The sequence below is a fragment of the Micrasema longulum genome, unplaced genomic scaffold (genome assembly GCF_059751315.1).
Source record: "Micrasema longulum isolate JH-2025_06_02 unplaced genomic scaffold, ASM5975131v1 h1tg000404l, whole genome shotgun sequence".
Classification (NCBI taxonomy): Eukaryota; Metazoa; Arthropoda; class Insecta; order Trichoptera; family Brachycentridae; genus Micrasema; species Micrasema longulum.
Window position 1 is genome coordinate 132,648 of NW_028277604.1, and position 20,368 is coordinate 153,015.

Here is a 20,368-nt window from a genome sequence, read left to right on the forward strand (position 1 = left end):
ATTCGCTCTAAATGTCCAAACCAACGCAGAGTTCCTTTCTTGATTTTGGCGACAATGCTTATTTCAGCCTTACATAATATATGGATCTCAACATTTGTGCATCTATCGTACGTAGTTTTGCCACACATTCGCCTGAGAGACCGCATTTTGACAGCATTCAGCCTACTTTCATCCCTGTTTTTCCAAGCCATACTTGGCTCCTATATCACCATGACCGTACATCAAGTTCGGGACCAGGACTCCATTGTGAACTGCTAATTTTGCCTAATATTAATTAATTATAAACCGGCGTACCGCTAAGATGAGAAGGGGCGCCGGCTTGCCCGGAATGAGGGCAGTAGTGATGACGACGTCGGCCTGTCGGGCCTCCTTACCCAGAAGTTCTCTCTCGGCCTTCATGAAAGCATCAGACATTTCCTTAGCGTAGCCGCCTCCACCACTGCCATCTTCCTGCAAAAGGAATAAAGATTGTCACTTGTGAAATATCCCAAAAGTCCTTTTATGCTTTAAAAAAAAAATCCAAAATACAAGTCAAATAATAATAGTTTATAGAACTTTGAAAACCTTTTTTTTTACCAAAACCAAGTTCACTACAACATTCTTATTTTCTAGTCTACAAAAACGTAGAACTTATATTGATTTCATATATATTTTCAGCATACTAAATGGTATAATCGATGTTCCATCATTACTGGGACAAGTAAAATTCCATATTCCGACTCGTGGGTTGAGAAACAATGAAGCACTGTTCATCGATCAGCATAGAACAAACTATGGCCTTAATTCTCCAATGACCCATCTTTGTCGTATTGCTAACTCGAGACAAGATCTGGACTTTTTTGGTTTAAGTTTATAACGATTTAAAAGAGCAATAAATATCCAATATCCAGCTCGAATATCCATAATCCTGAATTTGAAAAAATTCTACCTCATCTCTGTAGGGATATAAATAAAAAAAATAAAAAATAAAAAATAGTCCAGATCTTGTCTTGATGTCCCTTATGTTTGTCAATGCTCTTTTCTTTTTTTTTTAAATGTTTTTAATTATTCTTATATTGAAATATCAAAACCCTTTAAATTGTATAAATGGACAATGCCTGTTAATAAATAAATAAATTTATGTATTTTTATAAAAGAGAAAAATTGCTGGTTTTTTTTCCGCTTTGTGAATGATCCTTAGTTTATTTGTCTTTACCTGCATTTCCATGGTGACAAACTGCGCGCCCAGGGATTCAATCTGCTCCCGCACGGCCGGGCGGGTGTCGAAGGCCCTGACCTTGGCTCCCATGCACCGAGCCTGCGCTGCAGCGGCCAATCCCGCTACTCCGGCCCCCACCACCAGCACTCTACAGGGGGGCACACGCCCGGCGGCAGTAATCTGCCCTGGAGGAAAGAAAAAAATAATTAGAAATTTTTTACTTAACATTGTGCCATCAAACCGAAAACTGACACCCCAGAAATTATTTTATCTGCCATATAAACATTAAAAAAATTACATGTGTGTGGGATTCGATCACTAGGCGTTTCATGTTTACAATTTGTTTGTCGTCCTCGTCAACTGGAAGCGTGGCGTCTTATGTAATCCAGTTGATATAATATAATGAGGTGGTGGATGGTCGGGATTCTGCGGCTGTTTGCCCACATTGACCGGACGTCCAGTGGGTTCGTACAGAGAGAGGACAGACGCAATCAATCATTTCTAGTTTAATAATATATAAGATTTAATTGATCAGTTGAAAAGAATTACCTGAGAAGAATCTGGGGAAGTGATTAGACGCCTCGATAACGGCTCTGTAGCCTGCTACATTTGCCATGGAACTTAGGGCGTCCCACACTTGGGCCCTGCTGATTCTGGGTACGCAATCCATAGCTGAAAACGAACAAAATACTCATAGATAAAAACAAAACATCAATTTAAAATTAGGTCTTGTCACGGACTAACTAAAGCAGTACAAAGCGGCTCTGCAAGAACAGTGTGGACATTTAGGAAATGACAGACCAAAAAACATTGGTATGATAACACCTTCGGGCAGTAACGGTTAATGGGCCATGGAGGGCTTCAGCCAGACGACAGAATTTGATTCAGGATACAGAACTACTCGATATATTTATTTATTTAACACTTTATATAAATATAAGGGCGGGCATATTGCCTTAAGGCAATTTCTTCCTACCTACCCAAACCGTTCAGTTTGAGAAAATTACAGGTACATGTACATATTCTAAGGAATTGCACTGAATCTTATAATTTTATAAAAAATTTAAAACAAATAAAAACTAAAAATTTACACTTTACTATGGAGAGAGGAGAGGAGATGGGAAGGAAAGAAGGAGAAAGGAACAACTCAAATATTTAGATAGTGACATTCCCATATTGATTTAATTTTTTTTTAAAAGGGGGGCGTCTCTAACATTAGTGGGTAAATTATTCCACAATCGAGCAGCTACTACTATGAAAAAAGAGGCAAGAAAATTAGAGCGGTGAAAGGGTATTAAAAGGGTTCTCTCAATACTATATATAAGGAGTACCTAGTTAATTATACTAATAGTTTATTTTCATTTTAACTTTTGTATAAAATCATAAGATTCTGCATAATTACCTAGAATATGTCCATGTACTTGTAATTTTCTCAAACTGAACGGTTTGGGTAGGTAGGAAGAAATTGCCTAAAGGCAATATGCCCGCCCTTATATGTATGTAAATTGTATATGTATATTAAATGTTAAATGAATAGAATAAATATTTTTATTTAATGCACAGAATACACAATTTTATCATAGCACAATTATAATTTTTTAATGTCCTGACTTGTTAGAAAATTCCATGTTATGTCGGGATTCTTCTATATTTATAAATCAAAAACATTTATAAACATATTAAACAATATACAAAATAATCAAAACAATATACAAAATTATGATTAATATGTTGTTAAAATGAATTGGGGGAGCCACCTGTGCTGTAACGTAGCAATCGGCCAGGTCAGGGGTAATTATTTAAAGTTACTCAGATTCAGACCTTCCTAGATAAGACGTATTCTTTTTAATAAACCAGTATCTCAATATTAAATAATATTTTCTTTCGGATCATCAAGTTATTACAATAATAAAAATTACATTTATTTGCGAAAAAGATGTGAATCCAGTCGGCCATTTTATTGATAACCAAAATAATAACTTACCGAAAGCGTTCATCTTCTTGTCGGCCAATAACTTGATGAGTTCCTTATTCTGGGCGGGATAGAGAAAGGAGATAAGAGTGGACTGGTCCTTGAAGAGAGGGACTTCTTTATCTGAAGGCTGTCTTACTTTAAGAATGATATCTGGAAAAAATATAGTCGATATTAGTTTCTACGCACGTAATAGGGAAATATTAATTATTTAATTTATCTTTATACAAATTAAAATCATTACTTTTTAATCACTTCTTTTCCAAATTATAAAAATGTACTAAGTGTTATACTTCTTTGACTGTTAATGCTATGATACATCGCCTCTGTTACTTCAATACTTTTTTATTTAAACCCTTTATTTATTAACAAATTACAACAGGGATGGAGAATACCTTAAATAAGGGAATATGGAAGTCTAGGCATTTACATGGCTTATGGCCTGTCATTGGCTGGTTTAAGTGGCCACATTACACACTATGTAACATTCACCATTTTGCCTATGTTTGAACATCCATATTTCTTCAATTCTTCCATTTGTTGATTTATTTATTTAACTTTTTGTACATAATGTTATTTGTACATTGGCGGGCTTATTGCCAAATGGCAATTTCTTCCAACCAACCAATAAAATAAAAGTTTTATTTTTATAATTCAAGTTACAGAACATATTCAATAGAAAAAAAAAGATTAAAAAGCTAAAGGTATATAAAAATAGAAATAAACGTATTTGTTTATAAATTACCTTAAATCAAAACTATTGCTCAATGGGAAAAAGGAAAAAAGAGGAAAGAGGAAAAAGGAGAGGAGGAGAGATTAAGGAAGAGAAAGGAGGTGTTTTTTCAGACGTGATTTAAATAGAGATAATGTAGTAACATCTTTGATGGTGGGTGGGAGATGATTCCACAGTCGAGCCGCATGGACACTATATGAGTTAGAGAAAAAAAAGGAATTGTGGATGGGTATTAAGAGAGTGCCTTGAAAATTAGAAAGAAGAGGTAAACCATGAACTGATAAGCGTTGAAATTTTTCACGCAGGTATATAGGAGCGTTAGGACTATGAAGTACATTGAACAGAAGTGAGAGGAAGTGATAGTCTCTCCGCTGTCTAATTTTGAGCCATTACAGTTGCCTACGATAATCAGAAATGTGGTCATATTTCCTAAGACCAAAAATGTACCTTATGCATGTATTCTGAAATCGTTCAAGTTTACCGAGTTGCTCACAGCTTAAATCAGTCATGGAAACATCAGCATAATCTAGAATGGGTAGTAGTAATGCTTGTACAAGGGTGCATTTAGTACTAATGGGTAAGAATTTTTGGCCACCACTGGTTTCAGATTGTTTTACAAGTGAATAATTTATTTCTCCACGCAGATATATACATACTCCACCGCCCCTTCGATTAGTTCGATCATTGCATATAAGTCGATATCCATGTAAAGGATACAAAGTTGATGGTAGTGATGGTTTTAGCCATGTTTCGCTGACCAGAATGGCACGTGTTGACAAGTCCGCAAATGTTGATAGAAAATCGGAGTAATGATTTAATGATTAATTTAAGTGAAGTTAAAGAGCTGAAACCTTTATTGTTGTGAAGAGATTCATCTGACTGAATTATTTCACATACTAGGCAACGCCTGAAAACAATTTTTAAACTTCTTCTTGGACCAGATGGTTTAATTACAATATTTGAGTCTGTCTAAATGTTAATTAGCTGCATACCTATGTTATAATTTCTTATTTAATTTTTCTTTATTATTTCCCTATTTTCTGCTGATTTTATTTCTTGTATCTTTATTTTTTATACTGTGTTCTGGTGTTTTGTTTTATTATAATTGTTTTTCAATAAAATCTGAGACAAGTATAATTGATAAGATTAAGAAAGGGTCTCTGAGATGGTTTGGTCACGTAGAACGAATGGACGACAAGAATGGTAAAACAAGTATATATGGCGAAAATGAACGGCAACGTGAGACGAGGAAGACGTGGCATGATCAGATAAACCAAAATCTTAAGTCTGGTCATGTCAAACGCAGACAGAACCGAAGGGCATGTATGACAAGATGTATGAAGGTGGAAGAAGCTAGGAATATATGCCAGGATAGACGTGTGTGGCGGTCCATTTATAATATAGTTAATTTTTCTAAATCCATTTCTGAAATATTACATTCGTAGTGTGTAATATTTCCCTATTTTTTTTTCCGAATTTGGTTGTATTTGGATTATAATTTTAAGTAATGAGTATTCTTTCAGTAATCCGTCACCTCAAAAATAAAATATAATATTGGTGACTTGAAACAAGTGGCTAAGATGCTTGACTCACACACAAAAGGTTCCGGGTTCGATTCCCAGTGAGAACACCAAAATTAAAATGTGATTTTTCTCGTGTAATTCACCACTGTAATGGGGCCTCCTGGTCTGTTGTAATGTTAAAATAAATAAACATGTTCTCTGTTTTTTTGTGAAAATTAAATGTGAACATATTACCTGACTGGAAGGCTTTGTTAGCATCTGTGACAGTGGCTCCGGCTTCCTCATACATCTGGTTGGGAAATTTGGCCAGAGCTCCGGCGTTTGACTCAATGGCCACATTGAATCCCTTTTTTACTAAGTTGGCCACTGAAGTCGGAGAGATGGCGACCCTACAAGAGAAGTTTTTGTAGAGTTACAGCCGTTCAGATGCACAGTAAGTTTTTCTGGGTTACTATTATCTCAGGGAGAGCAAAGATTCGCCAAACTCGATTGGCAAAAGAGGCGATCGAGGTCTAAAAACATCCCGACAATATAAACAGAGATGATGGGATGCGTTTAGAATCAACCTTGGACCCAGTTATAAAGAAATCACACAAAAGCGTAGACTGCGAAGAGCCGCAGATTTCAAATGGACAAGATGTATAGAGTTACGATTGGGATATGGTATAAATACTACCTTATTTATTTATTTATACTTTTACATTGTATTCTTTTTTTATATATAATAATGTTCCCTCACTGGGGTGTCCCGTGCCGAGGCAAACATTTTACAAAATGTGACACATGCCTTAAATTAGTTGTTTAATAAAGTTAATATAATAATAGCAATAAAAAAAACGTAATTAATCTAACTAACCTAATTATCATAAACAATATAAACAAAAATAATCATAAAAAAACATAACCAATTTATATAGACCAAATTTCATAAACAGTACACACATTTTACCTATTTGATCCACCCATCGATCCGTGTGCAACCCACCTCCACTTTCCATTTCTTAATAGCAGTTTTATACTGTGAGAAATTACTAATTGTCCTTATGGATAATGGAAGTATATTGTACACTTTAACCGAGTAATAGGCCAATCCTCTTTGACCGAAGGTTGTATTAAATTTATTTTTTTTGCATCATCGGGCTGGAGTATCTAGTAACTCTTGTATTTGTGTACTGAGTTATGGAAGGTAGAGAATAATGTTTGTGTGCGTATAGTAACAGAGCTTTTACATAAAGTTGTTTTATATATTTTACATATTTATGTATCTAAATAAGTACGTATTACTGGTGCGTATGGACTTGCTATAAAACTGGTTCAAATTTGTTTTAAATTAAGCCGCCATTGAGGAGGCTTTCTGCATAACTACGTCCAATTGTATTTCGAATTCCATACTTCGCTCACATGCATAAAGGTCGGCACCAGAGCTCCATTGTGAACCGCTTGTTTTGCTTTCTGCGACAAACATTTATTTGCCAAAGTAGATTTAAGTGCACCGTTCACCCATTTCCCAGCACTCATCTTCCTTTCAATATCTTTCTCAATCTTTCCATCCCCAGTAAACATACTTTTCGGATACACAAATTCTTCTACCTGATTCAGTACATCTGTATACTATAAATCAAATCATCTTTTTATACAATAATAAATAAATTTAAAAATGTGAAAAGACCCCATTGGGGTGTTTTCATTTGTCAATGGCGAAAATACTTTTTTTCGTACCTTCTCTCGTTGTTCCAGGATTCCTTGGGCACTCCCACGGTGAGTTTCTTGTAGGGGATGCCGACCGGCGGGGGCTTGGGGGTGGCCTGCGAGGCCATGAGCCTCCATCGCGGGGCCCTGTTCGGGGCCTGGCGGGCCCGCAGGGCGCAGCGGGCCAGGAGGGCGGCGTGGGCACCGCACATGACGCACATCGTGGATAAGAACGATCACTGGAATAGAAGAGACGTGTATTCGACTTACAGGTCTGGAAAAGCTCATGCTGATTTTCATAAAACAACTCAAATTTAATATTTCATGTAACAAGAGAAAAATAAGCGAGGGGCTACTCGACAAAGAGTTAGATCGTTTGGTAATTACTACAACTGGATAACCTCAAAATCAGAATTTTTGAGTTACCCACTAAAACACATTTTTGTGTCCTCCTTCATAAATTCGACAAATAAACAAGTCATGCATTCAAATCATCATCATATTTATTTTTTAACATGGATAATTTCAATTCAATTTTCAATTTTTCAATTTTAATTTCAATTTATTTATTTTAAATATAACATATACATTACAAAAATATATTCAATACGTACATATTATAAAAAAGGAAAAAAAATACACGAAAGAGACTCATGTCAAAGGAGTCGAAGAATCCTGCTCCGGAAAACCCCTTCGGATACATGAAACAGATCAATATCCAGAGCGATGTTGTTCAACATAGCGGTAGCTCTTCCAACAGGCATAACCATAGGCAGGTTGGTCCTGAATATCGGAATATGAAACAATCTATGCTGACGCTGTCTTAGGTAATTATCAGGAACATACAAACCAATGCTCATCATAATTTCAGAATTATCGATCATACCGCGCAACAATCGATAAAAATGTGTGGTCAAATACACATTCCTTCTAGTCTCTAAACTGTTGTAGCCAAGCATACCCTGGAGAAACTCGGTCGGGTAGAGCCAAGGATAATAAGTATCATGTAATGCGGTTTTCTCTAATCAAAAATCCATTGGTTATTCAATATAACATCAGTAATACGACATTAACTCTTGTAAAGAGAATAAATGATCTGGGTATCATCTTTGATGATAAATCAACTTTTGTTACCCATATAAATGAGATGATAAATAGAGCCACAAAAACCCATGCCTTTGTTTTCAGAACAACAAGAGTATACATGGCCCTAGTAAGAAGCCAGTTAGAATATGGGTCCTCGGTTTGGTCTCCTCATTATGTTACCCGTATAAACAGTGTGGAGAAGGTCCAACACAAGTTTTTAAGATTTATGAATTTTAAATGAAGAGCCAAACTATAAATGTTTAATGAAGCAGTTAAAATTAGTATGTATTAGTGATAGAAGGGAAATTTCAGATTTAGTGCTGATTTTCAGGTTATTAAATAATGTTCTTGACAGTCCCGAACTTTAAATTGTGTGAATTTTTATGTGAGACAGCGTGGGACGAGACAAAATACTTCTTTTGCTGTTGATTTGCATAGTTCAAACTATGCTAAATACTCGCCTATTCCACGGCTCCACATGTTAGCAAACAAACATGGAAACTTAGATTTTTTTCATTTATCTATATACAAATTAAAATCATTACTTTTTAATCACTTCTTTTCTAAATTATAAAAACGTACTAAGTGTTATACTTGTTTTACTGTTTAAACTATGATACATCGCCTCTGTTACTTCAATGCTTTTTATATTTAAACTCTTTATTTATTGTTAATTTGCTGCATACCAATGTTATAATTTCTTATTTAATTTTCCTTTATTATTTCTATATTTTATGTATCTATATAATTTTATTTTCTATACTTGTGTACAGGTGTTTTGTTTCATTATAATTGTTTTTAAAATATTATTTTTTACTTTGTCAAAAGCGCAAGCCGTCGAAATAAATAAATAAATTATAAAAAATAAATATAAAACAACTTTGTTTAACCACTTATTTTTACCTTTTCTACCGAATGGTTTCAAAGCTACACAAGCTTCTTTGTCAAGGTATAATTTTTATTTATTTATTTATTTAATCCAATATAAAATACAATACAAATACATAGTTAACAAAAATGTCTATACAATAGGTAGGTACATTCAATATATATATATTTTTATGGATATAGCCACTCCACTGGCCCACAGGCACGTTCCGGAGTGTCAGTGTATTTTTTATTCATACATAATTGTACATAATTTCACATCAATTGTGTAAAAATTAAAAGAAATAAAAAAAATAATAAAAATTAAAACATATCTACATCAATAAAACGAGAAAGGATTTTCAAGAAACTATAATTACATTCTTATATATGAAACATATTCCTCAGCTTCCTGTCTAGTCTTTTTAGTAATCCATTTATGTACTCTAGCTTTGAAAATATTGTTTTTCATTTTGTTGATGTTGATGAATTACCTAATGAATCTTATCCTATTTTATTTTAACAGTAATTATTTAATATTGCATCGAAACATATGGAGCTAATAAGTCAAGTCTTTTTGTCGTGTTGTTCTTGCATAAATGGGAAGTGTGAAGTGAGATAGATACGATCTTTAAATCTAGACAGGAGTGGACTAAAGGAAATATTGTTTATTTGGTTATATATTATTTCTTTCCTATTATGAATCTCTTTTTAAATTTCTAAGATTCCCAAGTTGTCAACACGAAGAACTTTTAATCCAGTGTCTTTATTAAATTTTATAGAGCAAACACAATTGTCGTTCAATGCTTATTTTATATTTAAGAACATTGTACATAGGTTCAAGTTCAGTAATTCGGTAAAACAGCGACGATCTAATTAAATCACAATAATAACACGGTTTGATAATCGCAGGGTTCACAGGTTGAGAATCACCGGGATTCTGTTTACACATGACGGATGAGATTTATGACCGTATACTGGACTTGGACAAAGGGAGAAACAGTTTTTCATAGCGATAGTTGGAGGACCGGCAATCGATACAAGCTACTGTCTGTCCCAAAAAATATATAATTCCACGGGGAAAATTCTTATTGCTAAGCAAAAAAACAAATTAATAAAATAAACATAACAACTTTGTTTTCAACCACTAATTTTTTTTTTTTTCCACCGACCGGTTTCAAAGCAAACAAGCTTCTTCGTCAAGGTTTACGTAACTAATGAATTAATTTCTATTTTATTTTTATCATGTTCACTAAATACGACATGTGGACCCAATAAATCAAGTCTTTTTTTCTTACAAGAGTGGTAATTTAATATCAATATTTTCGAAGCTAGACAGGAGAGGACTAAAAGAAATATTGTTTATTTGGTTATTAATTATTATTTTCTTATTATAAATCGCTTTTTTAATTTCTAAGTTGTCTAATTTTAATATTTTATTTTCAAAATGAAGTACTTTTAATCCAGTGTCTTTATTGAAGTTATGATTATTTTCTATCAGATGATTTGCGAATTCAGAAAAATTATTATTATTTAAGCATCTAAAGTGTTCTTTTACTCTAATATTAAAGTTTCTTTTAGTTTTTCCAATGTGGATTGAATCACAATCATTACAATTTAATTAGTATAGCTTTTTTTTTTTTTTTTTTTTAAAAAGAAATATTTGCGTTCTTATAATTTACCCAAATATTTAATTTTGAGGGCCATTCTCAACGAGTTGTAAATAACTCACTATTAGAAAATGGAATCAAGTTGGGGTAGAGTGGGATTCGAACCACGGACCTTTGGTCTGTGAGTCCGAGACACTAGCCACGGGACCACAACCCGACCCGAATCCCAGATTTATTATATTTATGGACTTTGTCTTTGTGATTTTTTAACAATGTTCCTATATTATTAGTTGTGTAGAAAGCCGGTTTAATGTTTGATGGTAGTAGTTTGGTGGTCCACGTGTAGTATTTAGTGAACATGATAAAAATAAAATAGGAATTAATTCATTAGTCAACAGTATTTTGAGTTTGTCCAAATTTTTGTAGACAAGGACTGGATTCAACTCCCCGGGGAGCTGTTTATATTAACATATTACAACAGAGATGAATAACATTTAAGAGAAGGTAATATAGAAGTCTAGGCATCTACAGGGCTTATGACCTGTCAATGGCTGGTTTAAGTGGCCACTTTACACACTGTGTAACATTCACCATTCTGCCCATATTTAAACATCTATTTTCCTTCTATTCTTTCATCTATTGATGTTTGTGAAGTTAAAGTTAAGTAAAGTTAATGTTAATATAAACAGCTCCCCAGGGAGTTGAATCCAGTCCTTGTCTACAAAAATTTGGACAAACTCAAAATATTGTTGATAAATCCACCTGGTCCATGAAGAAGTATAGAAATTGAAAAAATAACATTTTCAGGCGTTGCCTAGTATGTAGGTGAAATAATTCAATTAAATGAATCTCACCCGCATAAATATATTTTAAATATATATTATATGTTCGCAGACAAAAGACTGGATTTCACCCCCTCGGGAGTCAATAAGATTAACAAATTACAACAGGGATGGAGAATACCTTAAATAAGGGAATATAGAAGTCTAGGCATTTACAGGGCTTGTTGAAAAATTGTTTTCAGGCGTTGCCTAGTATGTGAAATAATTCAGTCAGAAGAATCTCTTCACAACAATAAAGGTTTCAGCTCTTTAACTTCACTAAAATCAACAAATGGAAGAATTGAAGAAATATGGATGATCAAACATAGGCAAAATGGTGAATGTTACACAGTGTGTAAAGTGGCCACTTAAACCAGCCAATGACAGATCATAAGCCCTGTAAATGCCTAGACTTCCATATTCCCTTATTTAAGGTATTCTCCATCCCTGTTGTAATTTGTTAAAGTTGTTTTATTTATTTTAATATAATGAATAACCACAAAGTTAGTGCTAATTCATTACGTAACTAATTTCTCCCTGATACAACGTGAGCGAAGCCGCAGGTAAAAGCTAGTATATAATAAAAAGAATAAATGTTTGCAACGCTAGTGTTGAAAATCCATTGTGCAGACACACTGTGATATTGTATCAATATTGACTGATTCTTTGTAAATACAAGTGTTATCAAACCCCTATACAAACATGTCTGTCTACCCATACTTATCACATACTGTCACTCTGCACAATTATAATATTATCTCGAGCACACAAATTTGAATCCATGCATAAAACATTTACCGGAGAGTAATGTTTGCGCAGCAATATGTGGAGCAGGTGTGATTGTACCAAATAATTGACCTTGTAGAACATGAATCGGCAACCTTTTGTCGTAAGAGGGCCAAATACTTTACGTGGGGATTAGTGCGGGCCGCATTTGCGCCATATTGATTATTTGATGAGTAATATTTATTTATTTATTAACGGACATTGTCCATGTATACAATTTATAAGGTTTAAATATTACAATAAAAGAATAGTTTAAAACATTAAAAAAAAAAGAAAGAAGCATTGACAAACATAAGGGACATCGAGTCAAGATCTGGACTATTTATTTAGTGCTCGTTTAAATCGTTGTAAACTCAAACCAAAAAAATCCAGATCTTGTCTTGAGTTAACAATATGACAAAGACGGGTCATTGGAGAATTTAGGCCATAGTTTGTTCTATGCTGATCGATGAACAGTACTTCATTGTTTCTCAATCTACGAGTCGGAATATTTAATTTTACTTGTCCCAGTAATGATGGAACATCGATTATACCATTTAGTATGCCGAACATATATATGGAGTCAATATTAGTTCTACGTTTTTGTAGACTAGAAATATTTAACATTGACTCTATTTCAGCCTAAGAATAATTATCTCTCTCTAGTCCAAGCATCCACGCTATTTTTCGAAGCAAGCGATGTTGGACTGATTCAATGTGATTTATGCGATTGACATAGAATGGGGACCAGACCACGGAGACATATTCTAGAAGAGGGCGAACAGTTGAGCAATAAAGAGTTTTGATTGTACGGACATGAGTAAAATCAGAGGATATTCTGATATGCAATTAGGCTCAACTTCTAAGGTGCGCGACCTGGGTATCGTTTTTGATCAAAAATTATCCTTTATTAGGCACATAAATAATATTACTAGTAAATCTCTAAAAATGTTAGGCTTCATGTTACGTGTGACTAAAGAATTCAAAAACATAGGCACTTTGAAGTTGATGTATACTTCATTAGTGAGAAGCCAGTTAGAGTATAACTCTACAATATGGACTCCTTACTGCAACTGTCACCAAAATTCTCTCGAAAGAGTCCAAAAAAAATTCTACGGTATATAAATTTTAAACTTAGAATCAGTCATGAATTTTTAAATTACGATTTCAAGCGCTAACCGAAACCGTCCATTACACGTTTGTTGTCAAACTAAAAACCAACTGAGGTTTATATACTAATTGTAATATATGCTAACTTAAGAAGTAAATAAAAAATATATTACAGAATACCTACAGAATTTATAAATAAATATTTTAATTTTAAAAACAAAATGACAATTACATATTTTTACAAATTGTTGCAGTTAATAAAATCAATGAGATTTTTGTGGCTCCATTTAACTTGCGTGTTTTTTTTATACAGGTGTTTTTTGTCGGCCTCATGGTGTAATGGTCAGCGCGTTTGCCTAACATGCAAGAGGTCTTGGGTTCGATCCCCGACACGGTTTATATGAAATATTTATTTAAAAGGCTGTTTTACACTAGAATATTTCATAGTCCCTGGACTGGTACCTGAAGCGTAAGACTGATCATCTTACCTTGATGTAACAAAAATGATCAAGATATGCTGCGATTGGTGTACCAATGCAGTGCCTTATGCACCATTAGGTGCGGAAATGGAATGAATGAATGTTCTTTAAACCCTGTCACATCCGAAACCACGATGATCAGTATGAGCAAGAAGACATATTGGCACATAAAAATATCTTTTTAGAACGAATAAAATTTTCAAAAATAACTAACTAACTAACTAACTAACCATCACGCCATTTCCCCGGAGGGGTAGGCAGAGAGGATAGAACGCCACACCACTCTGTCCTGGCACACTTCCTTTGCTTCCTTCACATTCATACATCTTTCAAAAATAAAATATTAAAAAAAATAAAATGGTTGATTACATCTGCTGGGGAGAAATGAGAAGGGGGGAGGGGAGTCTGGTACACTGTCGACCGCGCGGTCTGCAGAAGTGAGCAACTATTTGTTTTTTTCAATATTTTTTTTTTTTAATTTCGTTTTAAACATTTTTTTAAATATGCTAATATGTCTTCTTGCCCATACTGATCATCATGGTATCGGATGTAACAGGGTTTAAAAAACACCCTGTATCAGCTTCCATTTTCGAAGTAGACTTGTAGTATTGCCTCTAAATGTGAACTTGATAATCAGAGTGTTGTTTTTTAATTTATTTTATTTATTTATTTTAATTTAATTTAGAATTAAGGACCATTTTTTCAAAACCAGACATTTATTTGAAACACAATGTTTCAGGAGATGGTTTTTTGTGATTCGCGTCAAATCCCGTGAACAATCGTTGTTTTAAAAATTACACCTTATAAATAAGTCTAAAGGTAATCGAATTAATTTATTTATAGTTTAAATTCTTCTTTTAGATTTCATTAGCACCCAGTAAAAATTATTGAAATAATATACACAATAAAATAGTGTTTAAAAAAATTCCAAGATTTTGATATTTTTTAAGGTCGGTTTTTAGCCTGTTTTGGTGAGTTTTTTTCTAGTAATTGAAGCGTCTCGATACTGGCTTAAAATAAAAAAAAACAAATCACCATGTGAGGAGAATATTGTGTTTTGAAGAAACGATCCTCAATTGAAGAAGTTTTCTCACAAACATATGTAATTATTTGCTGAGCAACCCTTTTGGACTTCTTATAGTTTTAGCAGTTAGTTTTTTCCTTAATAGCCATTTGAGTGGTATGACTTGCAGAGAGTGAGATTTGCAAATCGCTCGGTACATTATCGATACCCATTGTGAAGGGCGATAATCTTGTGGGCCGCACCAAAACGCCTCGCAGGCCACACGCGGGCTGCTGGTTGCCGACCGCTGTTGTAGAGCATAGCTTACAACTGCTCAAAAAGATTGACTAACAATTAGGAATAATTTATAATTTTGAGTATGCCAAAATGTTTTAATAATTATGGATTAACATTAAATATATTACAGGAGAGATGGAGAATATTTTAGAGAGGGGAACATGGCGTTTACGGGGCTCATGACCTGTCATTGGCTAGTTTAAGTGGCTATTTCACGCACTGTGTAACATTCACTATTCCGCCTATGTGTGTACATCCATATTCCTTTTTCTCCCAACTGTTAATTTTCGTAACACGTCGTGTTCATGTCTGTGCCGTCTTTGTCCCGATCTAAGGGAAGGTGGAGGTAATTAATCATTTACTAAACAGGAGTTACCAGACGTGTCTGGGGCCTGAGGTTTTTGATTTCGGGTGCCCCTGTCAGTGGACATCTTTTGCTGAAGACTTCCCTGAGCACGGAATATACGTCTCCTTTATTGCTTTCGCTTGATGAGGTAAAATTCGTCAATAATTACAGTTTGAGTAGGTATGAGTGGTGGCAAAATAGTATTTGGGTAAGTCTGCTGCTTTTGGGTGCGCCGCTGGTGACCGGCCTTGAGTGTCACCTCTGGGGGCGTTCTGGTGCTCCAGAGAGTAGAAACTAACGTTTCCTATCAGGTCGACATAAAGGGGTTTGAACTGGGTGAAGGATTTATTTAATTATTTTATTTATACTTCCCCTTATCCCTACCTTGTAGTCGATGAGGGGGGTTTTTAGAGTGACAGTGAAAGGGACATTGAAAGTTGTAAATGTAAATATTTGTTCGCGCTTTGCCTTACTGGATTTGGTTAGTAGAGGAAGAAATATAATCAATTCGTAACGAAAAAAAAATTTGCTAGCTTGCATAAGTTTATACAAAGAAAGACATTTAGTCTTTAAAACGGATTCGGGTATGTGGTGGATGCTTTCAATGTTAATTTTTGTAAAATTAAAGAGCTGAAACCTTCATTGATGTGGGTGAGATTCATCTGACTGAATTATTCCCGAGTCCTTGTAAATGCCTAAACTTTTATATTTCCATATCTGTTGTAACATCTTAATAATTCCCCAGAGGGTTGAATGCAATCCTTGTCTACATCCTTGTGTACAAAGATTTTGACAAAATCAAAATATTTCTGACTGAACTAAGAAGCATAAAAATAGAAAATTATTTTCAGGCATTGCCTAGTATGTAGGCAAATAATTTAGCCAGATGAATCTCACCCGCACTAATAGAGGTTAAAGCTCACAAAAATCAACGACAGAAAGAATTTAAGGGACATGGATGTTCAAACATAGGTAGAAATATGTGAATGTTACATTGTGCGTAAAGTGGCCAGTTAAACCAGCCAATACAGGTCATAATAGCTCTCTAAATGCCTAGATATCCATGTTCCCTTCTCCAAAATGTTCTCTACAAACTTAAAATTCATATTAGATATTTTTTCAACTGAGATGAAGCTTTTAAGAATATGGAAGTCTAGGCAATTACAAAGCTTTTAACCTCTCATCAATTGGGATAGTGATCACTTTAAACACTGTGTAACATTAACCATTTTGCCTGTAACCTCCATATTCATTTACATCATTTTTAAATTTTGAATATGTACTTGATTTTAATATTACATTTTGTTGATTTGAAAAAAACTTTTTCATTCTTGTAATTTTTTAACATTTGCACTATCATATACCATGAAATTTTTGAGTTTTTAATGTTTTTATTTTATAGATAGTATTCTTAGATAGGTGTTCTTTAAACCCTGTCACATCCAAAACCACGATGATCAGTATAGACAAGAAGACATATTAGCATATTTTAAAAAAATATTTATAACATAGAAAAATTTTAAAAATAGAATATTTTAAAAACAAATGGTTGCTTACTTCTACAGGGGAGAAGTGAGGGGAGCTCGGTTGTCGATTTATCAGATTCTCTCCTCCCCCCCTCGTTTTTTCCCTGCAGAAGTAAGCAACCATTTGCTTTTTTAAATATTTTATTTTTATAAATTTTATTAGTTCCAAAAAAATATTTCAATGTGCCAATATGTCTTCTTGCTCATTACTGATCTTCGTGGTTTCGAATTTTCGGTTTAATGAACACCCTGCATATATCATTTTGAATTCATTTCCATATCTTGTATTATGTTTATTTTGTAATTTTTTGAAACTTTTTCATATCCTTTTAATTTGTAGTATATCATAATTTGTATTCTGCTTTTATAAATAATGTTATATGTAGTTTAAAATATAAAAACACCTGTAAATAAATATTGTTATCTGAATGTCCCTAAACGAGTTTTTTTTTTAACTCCTTGGAAATATTATATAAAATTATGTTATATTTAAATTTTAAAAAATTAAAAAAACATCCCCATGCGTGTTGGTTTACTATAGAGAATGAAAGTATGGAGTAATTAATTAATTAATTATGGATAACTTATATAGCGCCATTTTCGTAATAGAATACCTCAAGGGCGCTTTACATGGTGATTCTATTGTTAAGTTAATTTAATTGAAGCTTTTAAATTTGTAATTTAATTAAAATAATTTATTTTGTTGTCACGTGCTACGGATTTATTCAAATGATTAAACTAGCGATATCTATTGTCGGAAAGAGGTAAGTTATTATAGAGCAAATATTTATATTGGATTGTTTTCCAAATAGTCTTATTTTTATATAACTTCATTTTGTTGTTTTTTTTGTTTACGAAATCCTTGATTTTATTTAAGTATATTTTTAACGTAGTGAGGTAAATGACTGTTTTCATCGGATTATAAATTATTATTTTGTATATTTTTACTTTAGACTGAAAATTTTGAAGGTAAAATTTGTGAGCTGGTACACCTGATACCGCGTGACAGAAAAAGATGACGATGATTAAATCAAAAATGGCCGCCAAAACAGATGACCGCTAATTAACAATGGCGGGATGTTTGCTTCTTGCCTCTCTTTCCCTCTTCTACCTACGTGTATGGTAAGAATAAGCAACCCATATGCTGTATCCTTTTTATGGTGCATAGTAAATTATTAGAGCCTATTTCGCCACCGAGCAAAGGGAAGTAAATAAAATAAATACTGTCGTAAAAATACGTTACATTTATTGCATTTTAAAAATCAAACATAGAGGAAAGAGAGATTGGAAAACGAGACATAAAAATAACAGTATATAGAGAAAAAATATTAAATATTTTAATGTACTGTGAAATAAGTTATTTTTGTTGTCAAGATAAGAAAATAAAATATGTAAATATCACTTGTTGCCGTTTAAGCGAAAAAGTGTTAAATTCATATTGTTATTTAGCTTTGACGACTATTAAAATGTAGTGATAATATTAATGTACCAAGGAGTGACATGAGCGATAAAAAAGTAAATGAACCGTGAAACACTAACAAAATAATAGGTGACGTTCTGATATTATTTTTCTTTATAATCCATAACACGAGCACAAATTGCTCAAATTCAACATGCATAATTAATGAACAAATGGTTAGCAATTGGTGTCAGTAATTATGCGATGTTCCTTAATAATATTTCAATATCTTTCTCGCGTTTCAACAAAGGACGATGAAATAAATTAATTAAATGTTCGTCGCTCGCGGGACCCGCTTTTGTAACTCAAGTAGCAGCTGTTCAAATGATACCCTTGACGAAGATACCGGCTTAGCAACCGAGGAATTATGTATGAAAAAGTAAATAAACAAAGCTTACCACGTGTTTATCCGAAAGTCAGGTGGTTGATGTTTGCTAAGGACACTGGCATCTAATTACACAGAACTTTTACAAGCGGATTACCGCCAAACGAAGCAGCGAAGTCCAGCCGGCTCCTTCAAGCGTCACTTGATCGTTGGGTAATTGATACAATTATTAATAACTCGATTCGTTCGGTAAACTGATTTTAATTAAACTATCTAACGTCAGTTATTGTGAATTTTGAAAGAATGTTCCGCGTGCCAGTGACCCCTGCACGCGGGACACGATAAATCCAAAAATGAATCGGCAAGCCGAAAGCTCGCCTCGAATCGCGATATTAAAAGCGACCTCTGTAGTAAAAAAACGCACTGACAAAACTACAAGCGAGCAAAAAGGTTAAAGACATGCACAATTCTGCCGAATTTACTCAAGCGCTGAAAATACATTTTTATTATTCTAAATGCGCTGAACTTAACACTGAAATTGCGTATTCTTTACATTTTCAGCTCTAGCGGCGAGGATCGTTACTAAAATTGACAGAACGTTTTTTTTAAATCGCTCGAATTTTTATCTACCATTGCAAATTGCAAATTTAATTGCAATAATTCGCTCGTGTCGTTGGATTTATTGTGACATTTTCAACAAATGTAAGTTGATTTTTAAATATAATCCGAAATATTACACATGGCATTCATTACATACTTACATTAATTACTTTACATTACATAAATTATTGCATTATTACAATAAATTGTGGAAGATACATACTTGTCTGTGTATTTTCTAGAAATTTTGTCGCAAAATTTGGTCTCTATTGCGAAAACGTATTAATTGAATAAGTCTAAGTATTCATTTTTCGTTATTTTATTTTCGTACAAACGATTGATAACCGGACATTATTATTTAATTATTTATACTTTTATGTTTGAATAGAAATAATTTATCCTTTTGGCGAATGCCCACGGACACTTGGCAGTCGGCCATAGTTTGGAAAAAATAAATTGTTGTATAATTCATTAGTTATCAAAATAAAGTTTTCCAGCGGTTATAAAAATGAAAATAAGATGCAGCCAATTCATTTTACTCGTCACCTTACTATGAAAAGGGAAAAATCATTTAGAAAATCGCGCGTGTTAATATTATCTAGCAACGGAAACATTCTTATTTTGCGGGTATTTTTTTTTATGAAGAAATTTACTTATAATAACGATGATGCAAAATGGAGAAGGTTGCATACAGATTGTGTAAAGTGATCACTAGTATGATTTGAAAATGCCTGTTTAAAAGTTTCCATAGTGTCGCTTCAGTTCGTTTTAGTCCAACAGACTAAAACACAAATCTACAGAAATAGAGCTTTAATAATTTGTTTTACAATATCGGCATAAATAATGACCCGAAATTAAGACAAAATTCGTTAAAATTCACCTTAAACATTTTTTAAAATATATATGTTTTAAATTTTATAAATGAAGGCTTTTTCAGACCTATACACTTAACTCAATTT

The 20,368-nt window shown here is 33.4% G+C and overlaps 1 protein-coding gene across 1 annotated transcript in view; it reads right to left on the reverse strand.

The window, feature by feature from the left end:
* LOC148281824 (NAD(P) transhydrogenase, mitochondrial-like) overlaps positions 1–19,169 on the reverse strand; it is a 42,434-nt gene extending 23,265 nt beyond the window's left edge. The window contains exons 1-7 of the mRNA XM_088226054.1: positions 18,883–19,169; positions 7,146–7,354; positions 5,661–5,815; positions 3,183–3,323; positions 1,748–1,870; positions 1,196–1,383; positions 295–450 (exon numbers count right to left, since the gene is read on the reverse strand). Of these exons, the coding sequence (XP_088082180.1) occupies positions 295–450; positions 1,196–1,383; positions 1,748–1,870; positions 3,183–3,323; positions 5,661–5,815; positions 7,146–7,336 (954 nt within the window). The 5' untranslated portion in view covers positions 7,337–7,354; positions 18,883–19,169. The remainder of the gene's footprint in view (positions 1–294; positions 451–1,195; positions 1,384–1,747; positions 1,871–3,182; positions 3,324–5,660; positions 5,816–7,145; positions 7,355–18,882) is intronic.
* Between the last annotated feature and the right edge of the window lie 1,199 nt (positions 19,170–20,368).